Source organism: Anser anser (assembly GCF_964211835.1).
Source record: "Anser anser genome assembly, chromosome: 2".
NCBI classification, from domain to species: Eukaryota; Metazoa; Chordata; class Aves; order Anseriformes; family Anatidae; genus Anser; species Anser anser.
This window is the reverse complement of record NC_139721.1, coordinates 91611632-91630343: the sequence shown is the minus strand read 5'-3', so window position 1 is coordinate 91630343 and position 18712 is coordinate 91611632. Positions and strand designations below refer to the sequence as shown.

Sequence of the window (18712 nt, the reverse complement as noted above, 5' to 3'; positions counted from 1 at the left end):
TAGACATACACAAGCACACCAGTGAAGAACGTGGGAGCTGTCACAGTATGCTCTGGGTGTTGAATGTTGCAGGAATAGTAGTGTAGACAAGAACAGGGCAAGCTGTGTGCTAGTACAGTTGAAAGTATCAAGGAGGGAACAAGAATTGCTTTGTGGCTACCAAATTATTTTGGGTCAAATGAAGGCTATGTGTCAATGGACCTCACAGACAAGTCCAACACAAGACAAGAAAGAGCAGCATTAAGCAGAGATAATACATGACAGGGTGTGTCTAGTATGCATTTTGTTCATGGCAAATCTACATAAATAGCCCCATTACATCTGGGAGTTGGATAATGTTCTTCTGGCTTGTGCCTAATTCACCACCAAAAATATGCTAGTCATTGTGTGACCTAGAGAGTGTCTAATCTAAATACATTTACAATAATTGAAAACTTTTAAAAGTTGTGCTGGATTTTTTCAGTGTTAAAAATAAAATCAGCTGCTGTCTGATAGCATCCTGAATATGATAAATAAGTTTTTCAAGAAATATTAACAATAATGTACGTATATGTTTGCATGTTACATTGACACAAGAAAAAAAAAAAGATTCTAATATGACTAGTAAATTTGGTCATTTTGACCAAAAGTGGAGATTTCCAAGACTAATCTTTCATGTCCATCTAATCGATGGGCTATTGAAGTGTCTGGCAAGATCAGGTTTGTTTGTTCTTGAATTGCAGTAGAGTTGTCTTTTTGTTCCACGTGGTGGTTCTCACAGTACCTAGCACAAGCCAGGTCTCAGCCCACAGCTGTGACGTGGGAACACTACTGCAGAGTAAACAGAAAACACAATATTAGGTGCAGGATGTTCATGGCTTTGGGCTGTACAACAACTGTCATTGCTATAGGAAGCTTCACGCTCTGAGAAGAAGGTAAAGCAGACAGTGCAGAAGTCTTGACTGAGAGAAACATCCGTCAAAGGGCACATGCCACAACATTGTAGGTTGCCGTCTCCTTCCTCTCAAAAAATAATAATAAAAAAAATGCAACAAGCACTTTTTTTTCCCACTTACTAGCATTTGGGGGTGAATTAGAGGTCCATGTGATCTTGCCCTGGATTCACTGATTGAACCAGACATCAACATCTGTATGTTTATGCAGCTATGCCAATGTACCAATATTGTGAGGAGCTCGTGTAGTGGGCACCTGCTGAGCCAAAGATTTGAGATGAATAGCATCCATATTGATTTGCCTATAATGGAGTGGAAAAGAAAAATGTCCAAGTTTTGTTGCAGGTATTTTCATGGGGTATTAAACTGGTGGATTAGTTGCAAACAGCAGTACTGATAAAGTCTCCTGTCCATCTTGATGGTTGGGCCTTTCTATTAAAATGACACATAAATAACCTATTATGTCCCCCACCCATGGAAATTCAAATGCGCCTGTCAAATTGATAAAGCACTTGCCTGGAGGGAAGCATTGTTTACATTTTCACTCCATTCTTCAGAAAAAGTGAGATTCTAATTATTTTTCCCACTGTAAATTAATGCTGACTATGATGGTTAGCATATCTCTTTATTGTTATATCTATGCAAAAGTTAAATAATAGAACTGATCCATCATGTATTATGCAATGTGCATTTTTATGACAGGCTTCGCTCTGATCTTATTATGCCTTTCTTCATAAATACTTACTTTTTTTTTTTCCCAGCAGCTAGGGGAATCTTTGTTGACTGCTGGTTCAGAAGTTAAAATCTGTCCTGTGTGAAAAGGAAAATGCAATTTACATGTTTATCGGATGCTAAACTCTGCTATCTTCCAAGGAGGAAAAAATAAGGATAAAAAAGTACACTCCATTAATAATAAGATTCATTATAATAGACAATTGGTCACAGTACACTAAACCATTTTTTTCCAAACCAAGCACATCAAATTCAATACTACGATGCAATTATTTCTGCATAAGTTGCATGGTTACTTCTGATTCAGGAAGGGCAAACCAGCTGAGGTGAAATCAAATGTGAATAGAGTCTTTCTTCCAAATGTGCAATCCCACCACACTTTTGCCCAAGACTTGAACCTGAACCATAAACTGTTTGTTAGGGTTCCAAGCAGTTGTTTTTTTTTATTATTATTGGTAATAATTTATTTTTTTTATGTGTACTTCATGGGCTCTGCTTAAATGAAGGCAGAACTCCTGAAAAATCAGAAAGGGGGCTGTTCTAGCAACACTTGTGACTGTGCTACAAGTGGGAAATATTATTGTCAGAAGTATTTTTGTTATCTGGTTTCTCAACTCAGGCAGGGAAAAAGACATTGCTTAGAGGTCCTTGGTATGCTCACAGAGCCCCAGGAGGCAGCCTGATCTTGCAAGTTTTCTGACAAGTTTTGCAGACCCAAGTGGTTTGCATACCCCGTTGAAGGCTTATGCAAACCGCCGTGAACCTTTGACCCTTTGTCTGCTTGCCACAGTGGGTTTCTGTATTTCCAGAGAAGCATCAGTGCCAGGCATGGTTAAAATATTTGTGAGATTCAAAAAATAAAACCCTACTGCAGAAAAAAGAAAGAGTAAGCTCACAATAAGAAAATGCCTTTGCAACTGAGGCACTTTTGGACTAGATTTGCTTAAGCTTGCAATTAGGATGCTGGCCCTATGGAGGCAGAAAAAAGAGCCTTGGGGAGAGGATGAGTTGGGGTTAGTGGGGAATGCCAGTATGGACCACAAAGGAAGACCAAGCTCCTTCCTTGTACCTGACCTTCTTCTCTTTTTCATTATTTTGTTTCCCTTCTTGTCTACAATGAAACCAGCATTTGTTTTATTGGCATAGTACATCAAATTCTTAGAGAAATATGCCAGGCCCTTCTAATGTAGTGTCCCTGCTGCCTGGAAGAAAGTTGCAAAATTGTTTTCCTCCAGTTTTCCTTCCAAGACTTGCCTCTGCAGTGATGCCTGCAAGAAAGCAGCTAATTACTGGTGATTATTTGGAAATACAGATGATTTAGGGACAGTTAAAGCAAATAGCTACATACATGTGCAAATACAGCTACTGATTTGATCTTGCTGCATGTTATCTCCTTGTTCTCGGGGGCAGTCCACTTCTACCTGTTTGTACAGCAGCTAGAGCAATGGGGCCACAGTGCAAGCAAGAGTTTCTAGATGTCTCTGTACTAAATCTGTTTGCTAATAATTAATAGCCATGTTGGAGTAGTCAGTACACTCATTAGAACTACTGAAAGGTCAGAAAGAAATGACAGTATTTCTAAGCAGAAGGCATGTATGTTTTACTGGAAGTGTTGAAATTTGCTTTCTTTTTTCACCTTTTTCTTAATCCTCTTTCATCTGCCCGAAAACATAGCTGGCTCTGAGAAGGCAAATTAAGAAAATTATTTTGATTCTTACAAAAAACTTACAGCAATTTTGTTATTGTCAGAAGAATATTAAAAAAAATAAACAACAAAAAAAATCTATTTAAAATCCAGACTTAGGTATTCAACAAAACACACCCTGCACAAGAGAGCACTTTACATTGTGTTCTACCCCACTGGCCCAAGGGCACACAATCCTGCCTTCACAGGAGGAAATTTCCTGCAGCTGAAGAAGATGCAGCTAGAAGCCAACAGTCTAAGTTGTGTTTAAATTGTAAGTTCTCAGCTAATTTGCTGCCCATGAAATGTCCCAGATTTAAAAATGTTCTTTAGCTGCCAGGAACAGTTCTGTCCATCTGAAATAATTCACAGGTGAGTAAAAGCATGCTTATACCCAGACATGCATCTTGCATGCACCTGGTCTTGGACATGGTGAAGGAAATCTGTGAACATAGTTTTATTTCTTCCAACTACCTTAGAAGTTAGACTACTTACTCTATATTTATTCTATTCCAAACAGTAAATGTTTAACATACAATGTTCATTGTAACTAGTTATTTGACAAATTTAGCTCTTTTGTTTTCTGTTTACAGATTCTTTTTGAACCACATTATTTTTCTACAGATCTGTCAGGGTGGGTTTTTTGTTGTTGTTGCTGTTGTTGTTGTTTTTTTTGTTTTTTGTTTTTCAAAAAATTTTGCAGAATGTCTTGTGTGGGCTTATTTTATCCCATAAGATGAACTGCGCTGTAAATCTATTTACTATTTGTTGTTTCTGGTGTATGTTTGGTCACCAAAGTCATATAGTATTATTTCTGCTTTTTGACTGCATTACATTTGTAAACAGATGAGTAATGAATAGCAAACGTTGATGAACAGATAATGAACAACAGACACTCTTATTTACACAGATATGCCCTTGTATGCATTAAATTCTGACTTCCATAGGGAAAATAGCTTTTCCTAAACACTGGTGTATATAAAATCCTGTCTGAAGTTACTGAAGATGCTTTCTAAAGTAACTGATTCCAGCATCCCTTATAAATTTGGGAAATGAGGCATGGAGAGAGATTTCTCTTACCCATCTGAAACAAACCTATTCTGGGCTTGGAATAGAGTAGGATTCTCTGGAATAGAAAGGGAATGTATTTTATCTTTTTTCCTTAGGGCAAATCAATGGACAAAGGCACTGCTGTACGCAAGGAAATACAAAAAAGCTGCAGCCTTTAATTTTCACTCACCCTTTGCTCAGACAAGGCTTTTGCTGAATTGAGCATCGGTTTTTGACTTAAGTCTTGGGATTACATTTTTCAAATTTATTGTTGTTTGGAAGAATCTGTTTCTGCATTTGTATATTATTTGTAGATGACTCAAGTGTGGAGACTTAAAACCATGTAAGATTTAGATCTGAAATGATGGGATGGTAAGCAGCAGGCTGTATTAGCAGTGGATGCACTGTGGCTAAAAGTATGTGACTGTGCTTTGTCTTATCTAAACACAGGAGATCAAAATTGTCCCCTAGAAAAGATCTGTATCACTGTTCGTTTGGACATATCCAGAAACATGATGCTATCACAATTCAGAGACAAACAAACAAAAAAATCCTTTGCTGTTTCCTGGTGTTATAATGCTAAGCAGCTTGCCATAAATCTATTCTGGGATTTCTCGTCAGTCGTTTACAAAGAGGTTATTCTCTGTATATGGTTATTTTCATCATTCGGTCTGTCCATGTCAGTTTATTAAATAAATCAGGGAAGACTGTAACAACAATGCTTCAGGCATTCATAATTTGACTGAAATAAACAATTCCCTGATACTATTGGTCCATTATTTCAGTCCATTATGTTCACAGATAGAAAGATTTAGAAACAAGTTATCTGTCTGGAGAGTTACTACAGATGGTTGTAGGTGGGGATATTGCACTGCTTCAAAAGCACTTGCTGTAGATCTGGCTCTTTAGACTCAGAGGTAAGAGAAAGGCTGCTAAGTGATGTGCTTGTGCCTGGCATAAACCCTTTGCCAACAGGAGACTAAAGACATTCAGTAACCCAAGATATCTCTACACTTCATTGTAGTTCCAGGCACAAGAGCATATAATATTGCCCCACCAAAATACGCTGTATATGTATAAGCGTGTGCATGCATGTATTTGTACATGTAAGGATTAAATAGGGGAGATGTACTGGTGTAACTGGTCATGACTTCTTCATGATGATATGCTTTCTTGGCAGTTGTAATAGTTCCTATTGTTTGTGCCTTTCTCCTCGTGCTTTCCATTTCTCCATTTTTGTGATTTATTTGAACCAAGTTATTCTTTGCTTCTTGTAAGCACCACATCCTTCCCATGATGGCTTGGAAAATTTCCCCACTGGTACAGCCAGTTAAGTGTAAAGTTCAGAGGTAGCCTGACCCGGATCTGGATACAGCCAAGATACCTTTGACATGGGCAGCAAGGGTATTTTAGGCATTTCAATGTAAACTTGCATGTACAAAATAGTTCTTCTTTTCACAGTGTTACAAGATTTTTAGAAAACGCAACAGGGTTTGCAGTACTTAGGGGGTGCTGAGCTTCCCTCGAAGGCTAATACTAGCCAGCATTTTTTTTTTTTTTTTTAAGTTGTAGAACTACACTGGGTTAACAAAGATTGCCTCCAGGACAGCAATTCCCATATTTACAACTGTTAGCACAGAAAATGTACTTACCATGTTGATGAAAGTTATTGGAAGTAAATACATCACCCTTGACTTTTGATGTCTTTTTTTTTTTTCCTATAATTTCATCACTTTTGCCCTTTTGCCTAAAGTTAACAGCTTGTAACTTTTGCTAATTATTTGTCGTGACCAGCTTGCAGTTCTGCCCATTCTCAGCTGGTTGGTTTGGTCTGTATTGCTCATTCTATGCCTTTGAATGCTGCTTTTAAGCATTCTTCACACATTTTACAATGGATGAGGCTGGAATTGATTCACATGATATTGTTAATATTAGTGCTGTAAGCAGTTAAGAATCAGTACCAATCACAGTAAAGCATTTAGACACTCATGGACATGTATATTTCTCAAATTTTTAAGAATTATTTGAATGTTAAAGTCTTTTTTTTTTTATGATATTGAACTCCAGTCTTCCTCACATTTCTGCTGTAGCTGAGGTAATCTGAGAAATTTTTTTCCTTTTTTTTTTTTTTTTGGAAAAGCTGTTTTATAATAGAAAAGCTCATGATAACTGTAAAGCTTTAGCATGCCATTTTCTGCACCCTGACTGGAAATATTAGTACTAATTTGTTGGGTATCATGTGTGCAATATAGTTATAAATATATATTTATTAATATATCTGTATTTAAAATAACATCCTACTTCAGGAACATTATATCTATACACTTAATATGGCATGATATGCAACAAAATAAATTTGTGTTTATACTGAAAAAATATATTTTTTGCTTTTGCTCTAGGTTATATACTGTAACTTCCAAAAGGTGATATAATTTACCTTCTTTGTATGAGAAGCATGTTCTGTTCCTTTAAAAGTCTTTGTATTTTTACGTCACACTGTACATTAAAGGAGCAGTGATTGAAATCATTGTTGTCAAAGAAGAATGTATTAAAATTATTAATAAGACTTAAACCCACATGAGACTTACTAAATCATCTGATCTGACCTAAATTTATGACCCTTCCTCCCAGTTCTTTTCTTTGCATACTTGCACAAAGACGTGAGGATGGAAAGGTGAAAAAAAATACAATAAAGACCAGTGAAAACTGTACATTTGCTTTAAGTCTACATAACATTTTGAGATATAATATAAACAAATAAACTATAAGGGCAATCACATCAGACCTCATTTCAAGCTGAGCTATTATAAAGCGATTAACAGCCTCACACTCCTGCTTTAATTAAGTTATGTTGTGTAATAGTCAGCATTTGAACCTGTTCTGGCCTGCCTCTTTTATCATTGAATTACCATCCTTAATGTGTTTTTCTGCTGAAAGATGAATTTCATTTAAGGATTACTGTACACTGTTCTGGCATTTTGTGGTTTCTTGTCAGCCCTTGTGAATCTAGATCATAGCTAACTTCAGTTCCTCTGACATGTCCTATATGCACAGTCTCTTGACTAGCCTGTCAGTAATTTATTAACTCATATTGTATTCCTGTGGAAATGAATGGACATTTTTGATAAACTTAATGATAGAGATTTCAGATGACAGCAGAGTTTACTTTTGGAGCTTACTTCAGGTTATGTAGGCCACCACAGCTCTCTAGTGACCTATCACTTCACAGAAATGCATTTTGAATGTTTTCAAGGCAGTGGACAGCTCTCTACTGAATACTTTAGGACGGTGTTAGCAAGGAGGGAATTTAAATGGTCCTTCAGACCAGGGGTGTCTAAATCCAGTCCAAGTTCAACATCATGGTGGCTGCTCTTTCCTTTCCTGGGGTTGATTTCTGGTCATTGTATGTGCCTGCATATTACTGAACCTGCCATCAGAAAAAGTCGTGATACTGGATAACTTTAAGAAAGGGACAATGAGTCAAGTGTTCCACTTCCCTCCATTCTCACCATGCCTTGCCTGGACTGGGGTGATGAAACTTAGCATGGCATCATCGGTTTTGGTGGTGATTTTTCAGTCTCAGTTGTCTGACAATCAGGCTGTGCTTTCAGGGAGAAGAGAGTGTGCAAATCAGTATGGTTAAGTTCTCTTAGCTAATTACATAAATGTCCTTAGAGGGAGCTAACCAGACCTGAAATGTGTCAAGAGGCGGGGGGATTTGTCTGACTCCTTGTTACCCTACAGATTCATCTGCTATCGAGGTGGGTGGCAAGGCACAGGTTCCTGATGCTGTACCTGCTCCCATATGGATATAGTACCACAGGGTTGGCACCCAGAACTGGGAACTCATAAAGGAGATCCTCACCCCAGCAAAGGGCAAGGTTTGAGCAACTTGGAGTTGGCTTCTAACATGGTAATCACATGCTGTAAATTACACACAGCTCTGACACTTATTGAAAATACTTGTCGTTATTTATTTGAGTGAAGGTAGTCAAAGGTCCATGCTGATGAAAATCATGGCCCCTAATTGCAGCTGAAATGGACAAAACAGAGCTGCAGAGAAGGATGCAGTGTTCATAGTGAACACAGTTCACAGTGATATGTGAACACATTAAAAAAAACACACACAAAAAACAAAACAAAAACAAACAAAAATCAACCAAAATAACCACAACCTTACTCGTTCGTAGGGACAACCACAAAAGAAAGGCAAGGAGATTTAAAGAAAGTGGACTAAGATGGAGGTCTGAGAAGAAGCAGAGGAACATGTGGGATTGATTCAGAAGGGCTGAAAATACTCCGAAGAAAGGAAGCAAGCAGTCCGTTTGCACAGGGGAAAATGCATGTAGCATAAAAGGGCAATCATCACAGCCAAGAGATTACCCCTGTTGCTGTGTGGATCCTCTGCAGAACGAGTTCTTGAACTGTCCTTCCAAACTATTTCTCTCCTCTCAAGTCATGAATCAGGGACAAGGGCTTGATTACACAGGACAGAGCTCCTGGTTGTGAGAAACTGGGATGCTGAGGAGGAGGAGGGTGACTGTGGTGAGGTCTTTCTTCCCATTTCAAGGGCTGTGGTGTGGCTGTTCTTGAAGCATCTTATCCCTGCTGTGGCCAACACTCTCTGGGAGCCATCCCCAACAGAAGTGCCTGGATGCTTTCATGAGAGCATTGGTATTAAAAGTGTTGGCCAACGGCTTGATTCTTACGGAGCAATTGCATGTGTCAGGCATGTAAGACACATTTGTGTTTTAGGCAGAGAAAATGCAGGGCTTGTCCCATCAAGACCATTTCTTGTTGCTGCTGTGTGTTCCTAACTAGTTGTTTTGAATGAAAGCCTTTAAACCCCAGAGGTTTTGGTGTGGGAAATTCAGACTGCATATTTTACCTTAAATTTCAGAAGACCTTTCCATGTTTTAAGATGTATAAAATTGTTTGGGACTGATGCAAATGAAAGCTGGGACTAAAATGAAGTTTTCTAACATTCTGTCATCCCTGGAAAAGAGCTGGAGATACTTTCCAGTGCATATTCTTACTTCCTTAACTCACCTAAAAACAATAGTCTCCTAAGACAGTTGCTCAGAATAGCAGCCTGCATGTCAGGACTGTGGTGTTGGCACATGGTGCTAGTTACAGGATTCCTCATAATGTATAAGAACAGCTGAGGAAATGTGACCTGGAACACAAGCAAACTGAGCTAAACCTAAGTTATCCAAAGTGAGGAAAAAAAAATAAAATGTGTCTTGTGATTTTGGGATCCCTCTTTCAGCAAAAAGGAAAAGAAAACAAAAACAGAAAAACAAACAAAACTATGCAGAAGAACGTTTTGACACAGCTACCTTAAACTAGAGTAAACTACAGATTTCTTATAGCTGGTTTCATAGGTGAGTTCTAATGATTTCAGCCAGTGTAATACATTTTGTTGAAGGAAAAGTCACGTGCTTTTTCCTTATTTCCTTCACATTAAGTAGAAGTGTTTAGGAAGAACATGCCAGTGTATTCTGAGGGTATAACTATATCTGACCAATCCTTTCCTACTGTAAACAGGAGTGGTATCTCATGGGGAAAAAAAAAAAAGAGTTATACAGTTATACTAAGGTTTCCCTTGCAAAAGTGAAGGGTTAAAACACTTACTTTTGAGGGGGAGTATAAAAGGTAATGCCGCTCATTATCAGTTCTAGTTAAGGATATGAGGTGCTTAAACTGTGTGGTGTGTTCAAGCTGAAATCTTGAATTATGCTCAGCCTGCGTACAGAATTAACATGGAAATCACAGAATCACAAAATTGAAGGGGTTGGAAGGGATCTCAGAAGATCATCGGGTCCAACCCCCCTGCCAAAGCAGGTTCCTTAGAGCAGGTTAAATGAAATGCTTAAATGGAAATTCTGACTGACACAAGAAGGTACGAAACCTACCCAAGCAAACGTGTTTACAGCAAGACAGGAAACTAGGTAACTGTGTCAATAAATTTGCTTTATACAACACACTAAAATACACCTTATTTACTCTGCCTCATCTACAATTCAGTTAGCAGCACAAGGTTATTTTAATACTATTCAGAGATCAGAGACTAAAAAGTGCTTATGGGTAAAGGAGCAAAGGCTTCTCAAAGAGAGAAAAACAAACATTCACAAAATTATCAGTTATATGTGTATATATATATATATTTTTAATCAGCATTGCCATTTGATTGTTTAACCTACCCTGCTTGATCTCCCTACTTTTGGTTAATACAGGAGTCAATTACAGCTTCATCTGTGCAGAATTAACTTTATAGAATATACACCAGGGATTTGTCTAGCTTCTCTATTTAGATCTATGTCATAAAAAATGTGTAGTAGAGAACTGTGTGCAAGCACTGCATATGGTACAGGCTTTGCAGATTTATTGTAAAATCATTTTAAATCTGTAAAGCTCTTGTCAGAAGTTAATTAAATATGTTCCTTTGGTGGGGGGATGGGAGGACTCTGTACGTGTGTGTGCGCATGTGTGTGTGGGGGGGCCTTCTGTCTCACTAGGTGGCAGTGTGTGATTACATCTGGAAGGACCATGCCAGCAAGTCTGATGTCCCCAGCTGTGACCTCCAGCACCAGGATGAAATCTTTGACTCGGCAGCTACCTCAAGAGGTACCACTGTTCACGTGTCGGTGTTCACCGTACACCTCAGCGGTTTCCAGCAACTCTACAGACACTTCCTCAAGCTGCCTGATGGGGCTATTGTTGAGGTAGGTCCAAGCAGATTATTTACATCCAGATTTTGAAGGCAAAGGCATGCACTTAAGAAGTAGGTCAGGGTCAAAGCAGGAAATAGACGCTTCATGAAGTATACACTGAGATCTTCTATAGGAAGACTTCACTCCTAAACAGTATTGTAAAATTAATGAGTTAAAGCATTTACCATGCAAAGTAATAATTTAGTATAGTTTATAGAGCAATTTAAGTGAAATTATGGAAGATATATATTGAAACTACACACAAAAATTATTTTATAAATATATATTGCTAAGAACCACATAAGGTTATTCTATACAGGAATTATTATATATAAATATACTACGTAAGTATTGTGCACAAATATTATACAACAGTAGGTATGGTAGAATTATTTAGTTTTTCTTCAGACACAGAGCTGACATACAGTAATCATATGACTTACTGGCCTCTTGCAAGTTTTTGATTGAATCCTGGATGTTGTCATATTTTTAGGCCCACTGCAAGCAGTTTGTGCGCTAAAATGCAATGCAGGATGGTATTTTAAAAAGTATTGTCTATTACCTGTTTCATAGACTCCATTTTGTTCCTTGAATTGACATTTTGTTCCAAGTGCTTAGAAGAGGTGCATTTCCTTGTTGCCTTTGGTCTTGAGTTGGGAGACCTTTAAAAACAAAACAAAACAAAACACTGGCATCTAAGAGAAAGAAAAGTGAAAGCATATTACTTTACCTACCCAGAGAAGTGGAAGCATCATTTTAGAGGTCTGCTTACTATAGGAAACCAGCACAAACGGTGTTGAAATACAAATTTTTCAGTTGCTCACTTCTAAATTGAAGGTTCAAGTATATCTCTCCAGAATGAGGAAAATGTTGCTTCTGCTCCTCTGTTTAATGTTTCGAGGCTGCTTTCTTCATTAAAATATTTTACTCTTAATGTCTTTGCCCTACTTGGCTTTTAAAAGAAAATTTAATTTAAAGGAAACTGTCCTCAAGGAATAATTCTGTGCCCCAGGAACTTGTGATTCACCAGAGTGAAGACAGCAGAGTCTTGCAGCTGGCCAAAGAAAACAAGAGAAGGCATGTGGCCTACATGAAGGAGAAATTAATTATTAACACAAAGAAACCTGCAAGTCCAGGTCTGTGCCTGAGTTTGTTACCAAAGCTCCTTGTACAAATCATTTGCCAGATTTCTGCTAGAAGTCCTTTTCCCTGTTTTGAGATCAACAATGCAGCCCCATGCCTACTTCCCACCTGTTACAAATGATAGCTCTGTGCAGGACATTTTGTCCCAGTTAAGTTCTCAGCTTTTTGGACATCAGGTTTCATTCTCCTTCCACAAGGCCCTAGTAGGAAGGTCTTCAGGCATGTGTCATCGAGCTTAACTCGGTGTACTGGTTCTGTTCATTCATTCTTTTATGTATTTCTATTATTTTCCATATAATTTTATTTTGGTTTCCCAAGTGAGCTTCCCAGAAACTTCCAGCTTCTAAACTGATGCTGATCAGCATCGACAAAGTTAGCACTGTGCAGCATGAATGGCTCAAGCCACTTCTTTATAGTTTCCCACATTATACCACAACGCTGTCTTTGCCTAAAATCTGCATGGCTGTGTCTTATGTCAGCATCTTGAAAGATGTGCCTCTAATTTAGGAGATCAGTGTATGCTTTGCTGCATTTATATTTGTAGACCTAAATACAATTGCAATTCAGAAACATGCTCAGCTAATAATTTCAGTAACACTTACATCCTGATCTTACATTTAGCTGATAATGGATATAATGTTACATTTGTGTGTTTTATGGGTCATGGCTTTCTAATTCAGTCCCTAATTAGGGATGTTTTATAAGTTAATGAGTTTTAAGACTATGCACTCACTAGTGGTAAGTTATATTCCATTTGTACACTGAGAGGAAATTTTAAAAGTCTCCCATTTTCTATATTGCCTTGAAATCTCTGTGGGAAAGGTTCCATTTTCTCTCTGGTACAAGAACCAGGGCCTTAGCAAGGACAGAGTGAGAAAAACCCATTGTGGGTCTGTTATGGGGTTTTGTCACTTGCTGCTGTTTCTGCCCCTCAGGAATAATATATATATATTTTTCCTCTGCTGTGACTAGACAAGCAGTGGTGTGTAGAAAATCTATTGACAAGTAAAAAGTTATTTTGGAATCCTAAGTATAGCTTTTAAGAGTGTAGGAAATGAAGGCTAAAATGGACTTTTGGGGATAAAGAGTCTGATCTGCCATATTTTGTGGGCAACTGCACCATGTATAAACATTTTTAATCTGAAACTTTATAGCTAGCTAGGTATTTTGTCCCCAGAGATCTCAAGGAAAAAATTTTCCAGATCCTTAATGTCCATTTCGGTTTCCTTCTATTCCCCAGCCTCAAATTATGTGGTGTCATTTGCTATTTATTTATTTGCATCATCCTTTGGAGTAAACAAGACTTCTACTTTCCAGGAGTTTCCTAACTTAATCTATTTACAGAGCATAATCTTATCTATTCTCTGCCAGAATGGATACAACACTTTATCAGAAGAAACAAGATGAGATCCCCTTTTACTCTTTATTATCCTCCTTACCCTACCAGAAGCAATAAGGAGGGATGGCTTTTTCCACAGTGGCAAGGACATAAATTGTCACCTATTCTCTCCCTGCTTGAGAAATGACAGTTGCGTTTCCTCTTTCTTCATGGTCAGCAAGTCTCTTTCTTCATATCAGAGATAAGATACTTGTGCAAAATACCTTCTTGGGACTGTAGGGACATGGCCTATAGAATAGAGGGGTGCTATGTGGCAACTGCGACTTGACCTGCCTTTGCACATACATCTACCTCATCTATAGAGTCCGTGGAGCAAGAAACAACCAATTTTCACTTTTTTCTATTTTTTATACTGAGATATTGTACTATCGTATAACTGCAGAATACAAAAAGTAATTCAACAACATCTAGGAACTGTGGGTTGCATGCATCTTCTTCCCGCAAAACAGTCATCCTTTATTACAGTAAGCCACTGAGGGTGAAAATGTAATTATTTCAGTGTAACTTCTTGTTTGTTTGTTCACTTTTATTAAGAAGCTCTGAGGACATGTAACTCTGAAGACAGAAAAATGAAAAGGCTTTGGCTTTTTAATTTCAATGACTTTCTGGAATCATACCTGAAAGAGCTGTAACACCTCTTCTTAATTACTAGAATGGGACCTCATTAATTCAGACATTTGGGGACTAATATACTTCAATCAGATGTGCAATGCTTACTGTCGTTACAGCATGTTTGCTGTTTGGTATTGGTAGTCTTCCACAGAAACAAAGTGTATTTTAATACTACAAGAAAATGAGAAGTTTGGCAGAAAACAGCACAGAAACTTTTAAAAGTGTGTGCAAATGTAGACATCGTTGAGAGCGTGAAATGTAGTTTCTTAGCATTTAACTAACTGAGATGTATGTGCAGGCTAGTGAGTTCTGGTTATTGGGGTGGCAGTATGTCCCTCATCAAGGACACATGAGATATGAGAACGTTATTTAAATCACAAGGACAAATTCTTCCTCAATTTCATGTGTCCAGCTCTTAGTGACTTCAACCTCAGTGCTTCAAACCAATCTTTCTCTATCTGCAAATATTCTTTGACAGACATAAAAGGAATTCTGTGTAATTTTGCTTCAGTGTCCTTGGCTGCTTGTAAGGAATTTATACTATATTAGCAACCTAGTACTAATCATTTTTACTTCAGTGAAGAAAAAAAAAAAGGCAAGTTTTTCTTACAGTCCTAGTTCGGCAAGGAACTCCGTGTGAATTTCACTTAAGCCAAGGAGCCGAAACTCACTTTGATATTATCATTATTATTTTACTTTTTTACAGTAAGTGAGGCCTACTACTGTCCAGGAATAAATGGTTCCCTATGTAATAACTGCTTTAAAATATGTTTATTTTTATAGGGATGGGATTCCCATTAAAGGTCCAACTTTGCTGGTAGATAATATATGTGTACTTATATATATATATATATATATACACATACACACACACATATATATAGTCTGGTATGAGAAGTAGTTTTATAGGTTTCCTAAGCAGAAAGCAAAAATAACTGTTTTAAAATGAACATTAAGTACAAGGTGACATGTATAAATTGCCATGGAAATGTTAAATAAAAAGATTTTTTTAATGTGTAGCATAAAAATTATAGAGGTTAAACTTGTAACTGTAGTCCTTTTTATCATAAGCATTGTAAAACTCAAAGAATTCTCATGTAGTAAAACCCATTTTCCATTTTACCTATAATATATTTCTCCTTTATAGTATTCAATTTAGGTGTTGGCTAACCAAGAAATGACCTTCCCAAAATAAATCACTTTTCATGCTTTCCCTCATTCATTAATCTTATGTTATTGTAATATACAGGAAATTATTTTTAGCATGTTAAATGTATTTGAAATCCATGCACAGAAAAGTTAATGATAGTGATAACTGTTTAGCTGTCTATATGGTGATAACACCAACTCAGTGATTTTTATCTCAACTTTTGCTGACTGGAGTTGATTTCTCATTAAAAGGTTAAAGGTAAGTCACTTTAACTCAGCAAAAAATCAGTTTCTTATTAAAGGCCTAGTAAAGTTCAGCATTGTAGAAAAACTTTTAGTATAGTATGATTTTATCTATCAAATAAATCTACACAAATGTCAAGGATTCATCCAATTTAAACTTCCTGGATAGAAGAAGTCTGTTTTCCCTAATTATCTGAGTAGTACCTAGTAGTAATAGGATAAGACAGCATAGGTGACTAGCCAATTACTTAGTTTAAGCTATTTACATCAATCCATATGCTATAAATTATGTCTAAATCTCTTGCATTTCTGGAAAAGTGAATAAAATCATATAAGTTTATTTTGAATACAAGATCAGATACGGTATGCTGAGTGACACTTAAAAAGAATGAAACAGTAACCATAGCTTATTTTCTGAAGCAATCTTGACACTAATGCTAAATTACAGCTTGGAAACATCTAGCATTTTTACCTTTATGAGAAAAGGCTTTTTACATATTTAACGTAATTCTAGGGAAAATATACTGGAATTATGTATAAAGATATGTACACTGTAACCAAAGGGCATTTATATTCCCCTGTAGAATACTTACAACAATTTTATTGCTATTTGGTGTCATTTTGTAACAGATATAAAATACAGCCAGTAAACAAACTAGACTTTAGATTTAAGCTGACAGCTGTTCCTTCAGAAGCAATATTCAGATATTTAATCTTAAGAATACTGAATATTTTACAATTGTTTGAGCAAACTATATCTTTAGCATGTGAAGGACTGCGTGTTTTTATATACAGTTCTTGGATCTGATAATGACACTAAAAAACAACCTTAGAATAATCCACAGATTTGTCACTCCAATATATTCCCTGGGCAAATCAACAAATTGCCTCATGTTTTATTCTTAATTCCACAAATTCTTTTTATATATTCAGTGTTACTATGAATACTGGGGCCTGTTTTTTTTTTTTTTCTATATGTGTGTAAGCCATACAGCTGACACCAGTAGAATTTATGCATGTATCTGAGTGCAGATTTGTCTGGGTCTAACTTTGGTAATGGAATAAATTGGCCAAATTGAATGCAAAATCCCCACATACTGTTTGCATAAGGAGTGCTCACTGCAGTGGTCACTAAAGATTTATGAAGAAGAGAAAGAAGGAGGATTGCTCTAGTTCAGTGACTGAAATTGATGTATTACCTTATGGCATCATTGTCAAATGGCTTCATCATCTCAACAGACCCTGCAGAGGGAGCAGGAAAGATCTGACCTTTCCACACTGTGTATTGGATAAGCTGAGGTGGGTAGTGAAGCCCTCCTGGTGAGGAAGAGATTGGGCAAAGGTGATTTTTGGTATAAATTGCCTCATATTGGTTGGCTTCAGCAGCATCATGCCAGATCATTTGCAATCACAGCCAGTTTACAGTGAGTTGGTTTCCTGGAAATCCCTGTGCAACAGAGTGCAAATTAGAGTGGCAAAGGTTTACCCCAGACTGTGTAGCAAGAACAATTCCACCCACAGAAATGCATCATTTGTGCACACGTTCCTGGGTTGGATGGGCTTCACCATGTGCTGCCTTGCTGACTCTGAGATCTATTCTTGCCTTGTTGAAGCCAAGTAATGATTTTCAACTGTGTTCATCAGGAGGATGATCACCATTGTTTCATATCAATATACGCTGAGTTGGGAATCATACATGATAAAAGTCAGCTAAGGGATACTCCCATTGGAATAAGCAGTCAAATTAGTACAGCCTACAAACATACAGACCTTCAGTTGAGGTTCATGGAAGTATAGTTCCTCTGCAAGTAAGAATTAAATCAGACTACTTAAAGCTATATTTACCAGTATATATTTTTCCTTTACTGATGTAACTCAATTGAAGATAATCAGTTTAAGACATGAAATAGTTGTCCAGGTGGCTCTTTTCACCCCGATGAAAAGATGAGAGCATTCAAAAGAATTTCCTGGAGAAACCTTGAATTTGTATACTCTTCTCTTAAATTGATCCAGTTCATCTTGCACATAACCTGTCATTTCTGTCCTGAAATGGACACGGTATTTTGTTCCATGCCTTTGTGGTGGCTAAGCTTAACCCATTGCTAAAGAGGAAAAGGATGCACACACTGCATCTCAGCTGAGAAGTTATGCCTGAATATGTGCATTTACTCTTTCAGGTATAAGACTGAGTCCTTTTATTTTTTATTTTTTCATTTCCCAGTAAATTGAGGTATAGTCTTAAATGGAAACTGTGGCTTAATACATTATCAGCTGCTGTCAAGGTTATGCTGATGCATGCGGCAGGACGGAATTGCAGGAGGCAGCATGTGGCCATTTCCCCTCTCTCCAGTTTTCTTCAAATCCCAGGTTTGATCTACTCCCTGCTTCAGAAACCCACAGAGCCATGGGAAACAAGATGTATTTCCAACAAGTCCTGTCTATTTGCAGTTGAGGCCATGGTCTCAGAACAAGCAGGAGAGTGATGAGACAGGTCCACCACTGGCTCTCAGCAGGATGCGCAGGCTTTCAGATAACGGGCAGATGACAGAAATACCTACACCGTGGCATTATAGCCTTGTTCTACATACACGTAATCCGCAATGTTAAATCATGCTGGCTTCTTTATAACTGGCAGAGAGAACAGGGTGAGGAGGAAGGGTTACATACCCAGCCAACATACACACAGATATTTTATGGGCATGGTTATTTACATTTATTTTTCCACTGGGACCTGTGGAGTTAGAGCTGCCTTATTCAAATGTTCACAGAAGAGATGGGAGCATGTTCTGCCAAAGCACATCCATTCAGTCTGAGGAAACACCCATGAGAAAAATGTTGTCATATCACTGTAGTTGTGCTGCATAACAAACATCAGTGCTGGTAATTAAAGGGTACTTTAAAAGTGTTATTTTGTATCCAAACTCTTCCCTTTTAGTTCTAAAACACTTTAAACACCTAGATTTGCTGTACTTTCAGTGATTTTCTGAATGGCTTTATGCTGTGAGAGTACAGACACTGATTACAGCAGAATGTATTTTGTACTCTTAAATGCTTA

General features: G+C 37.5%; 1 protein-coding gene across 1 annotated transcript in view; it reads left to right on the top strand.

Moving 5' to 3' along the window:
• Nucleotides 1–18712, top strand: part of LOC310894603 (uncharacterized protein) — a 310402-nt gene that overhangs the window by 268478 nt on the left and 23212 nt on the right. Inside the window, exon 21 of the mRNA XM_083824913.1 lies at nt 10917–11123. Coding sequence (XP_083681039.1) covers nt 10917–11123 — 207 coding nt within the window. The remainder of the gene's footprint in view (nt 1–10916; nt 11124–18712) is intronic.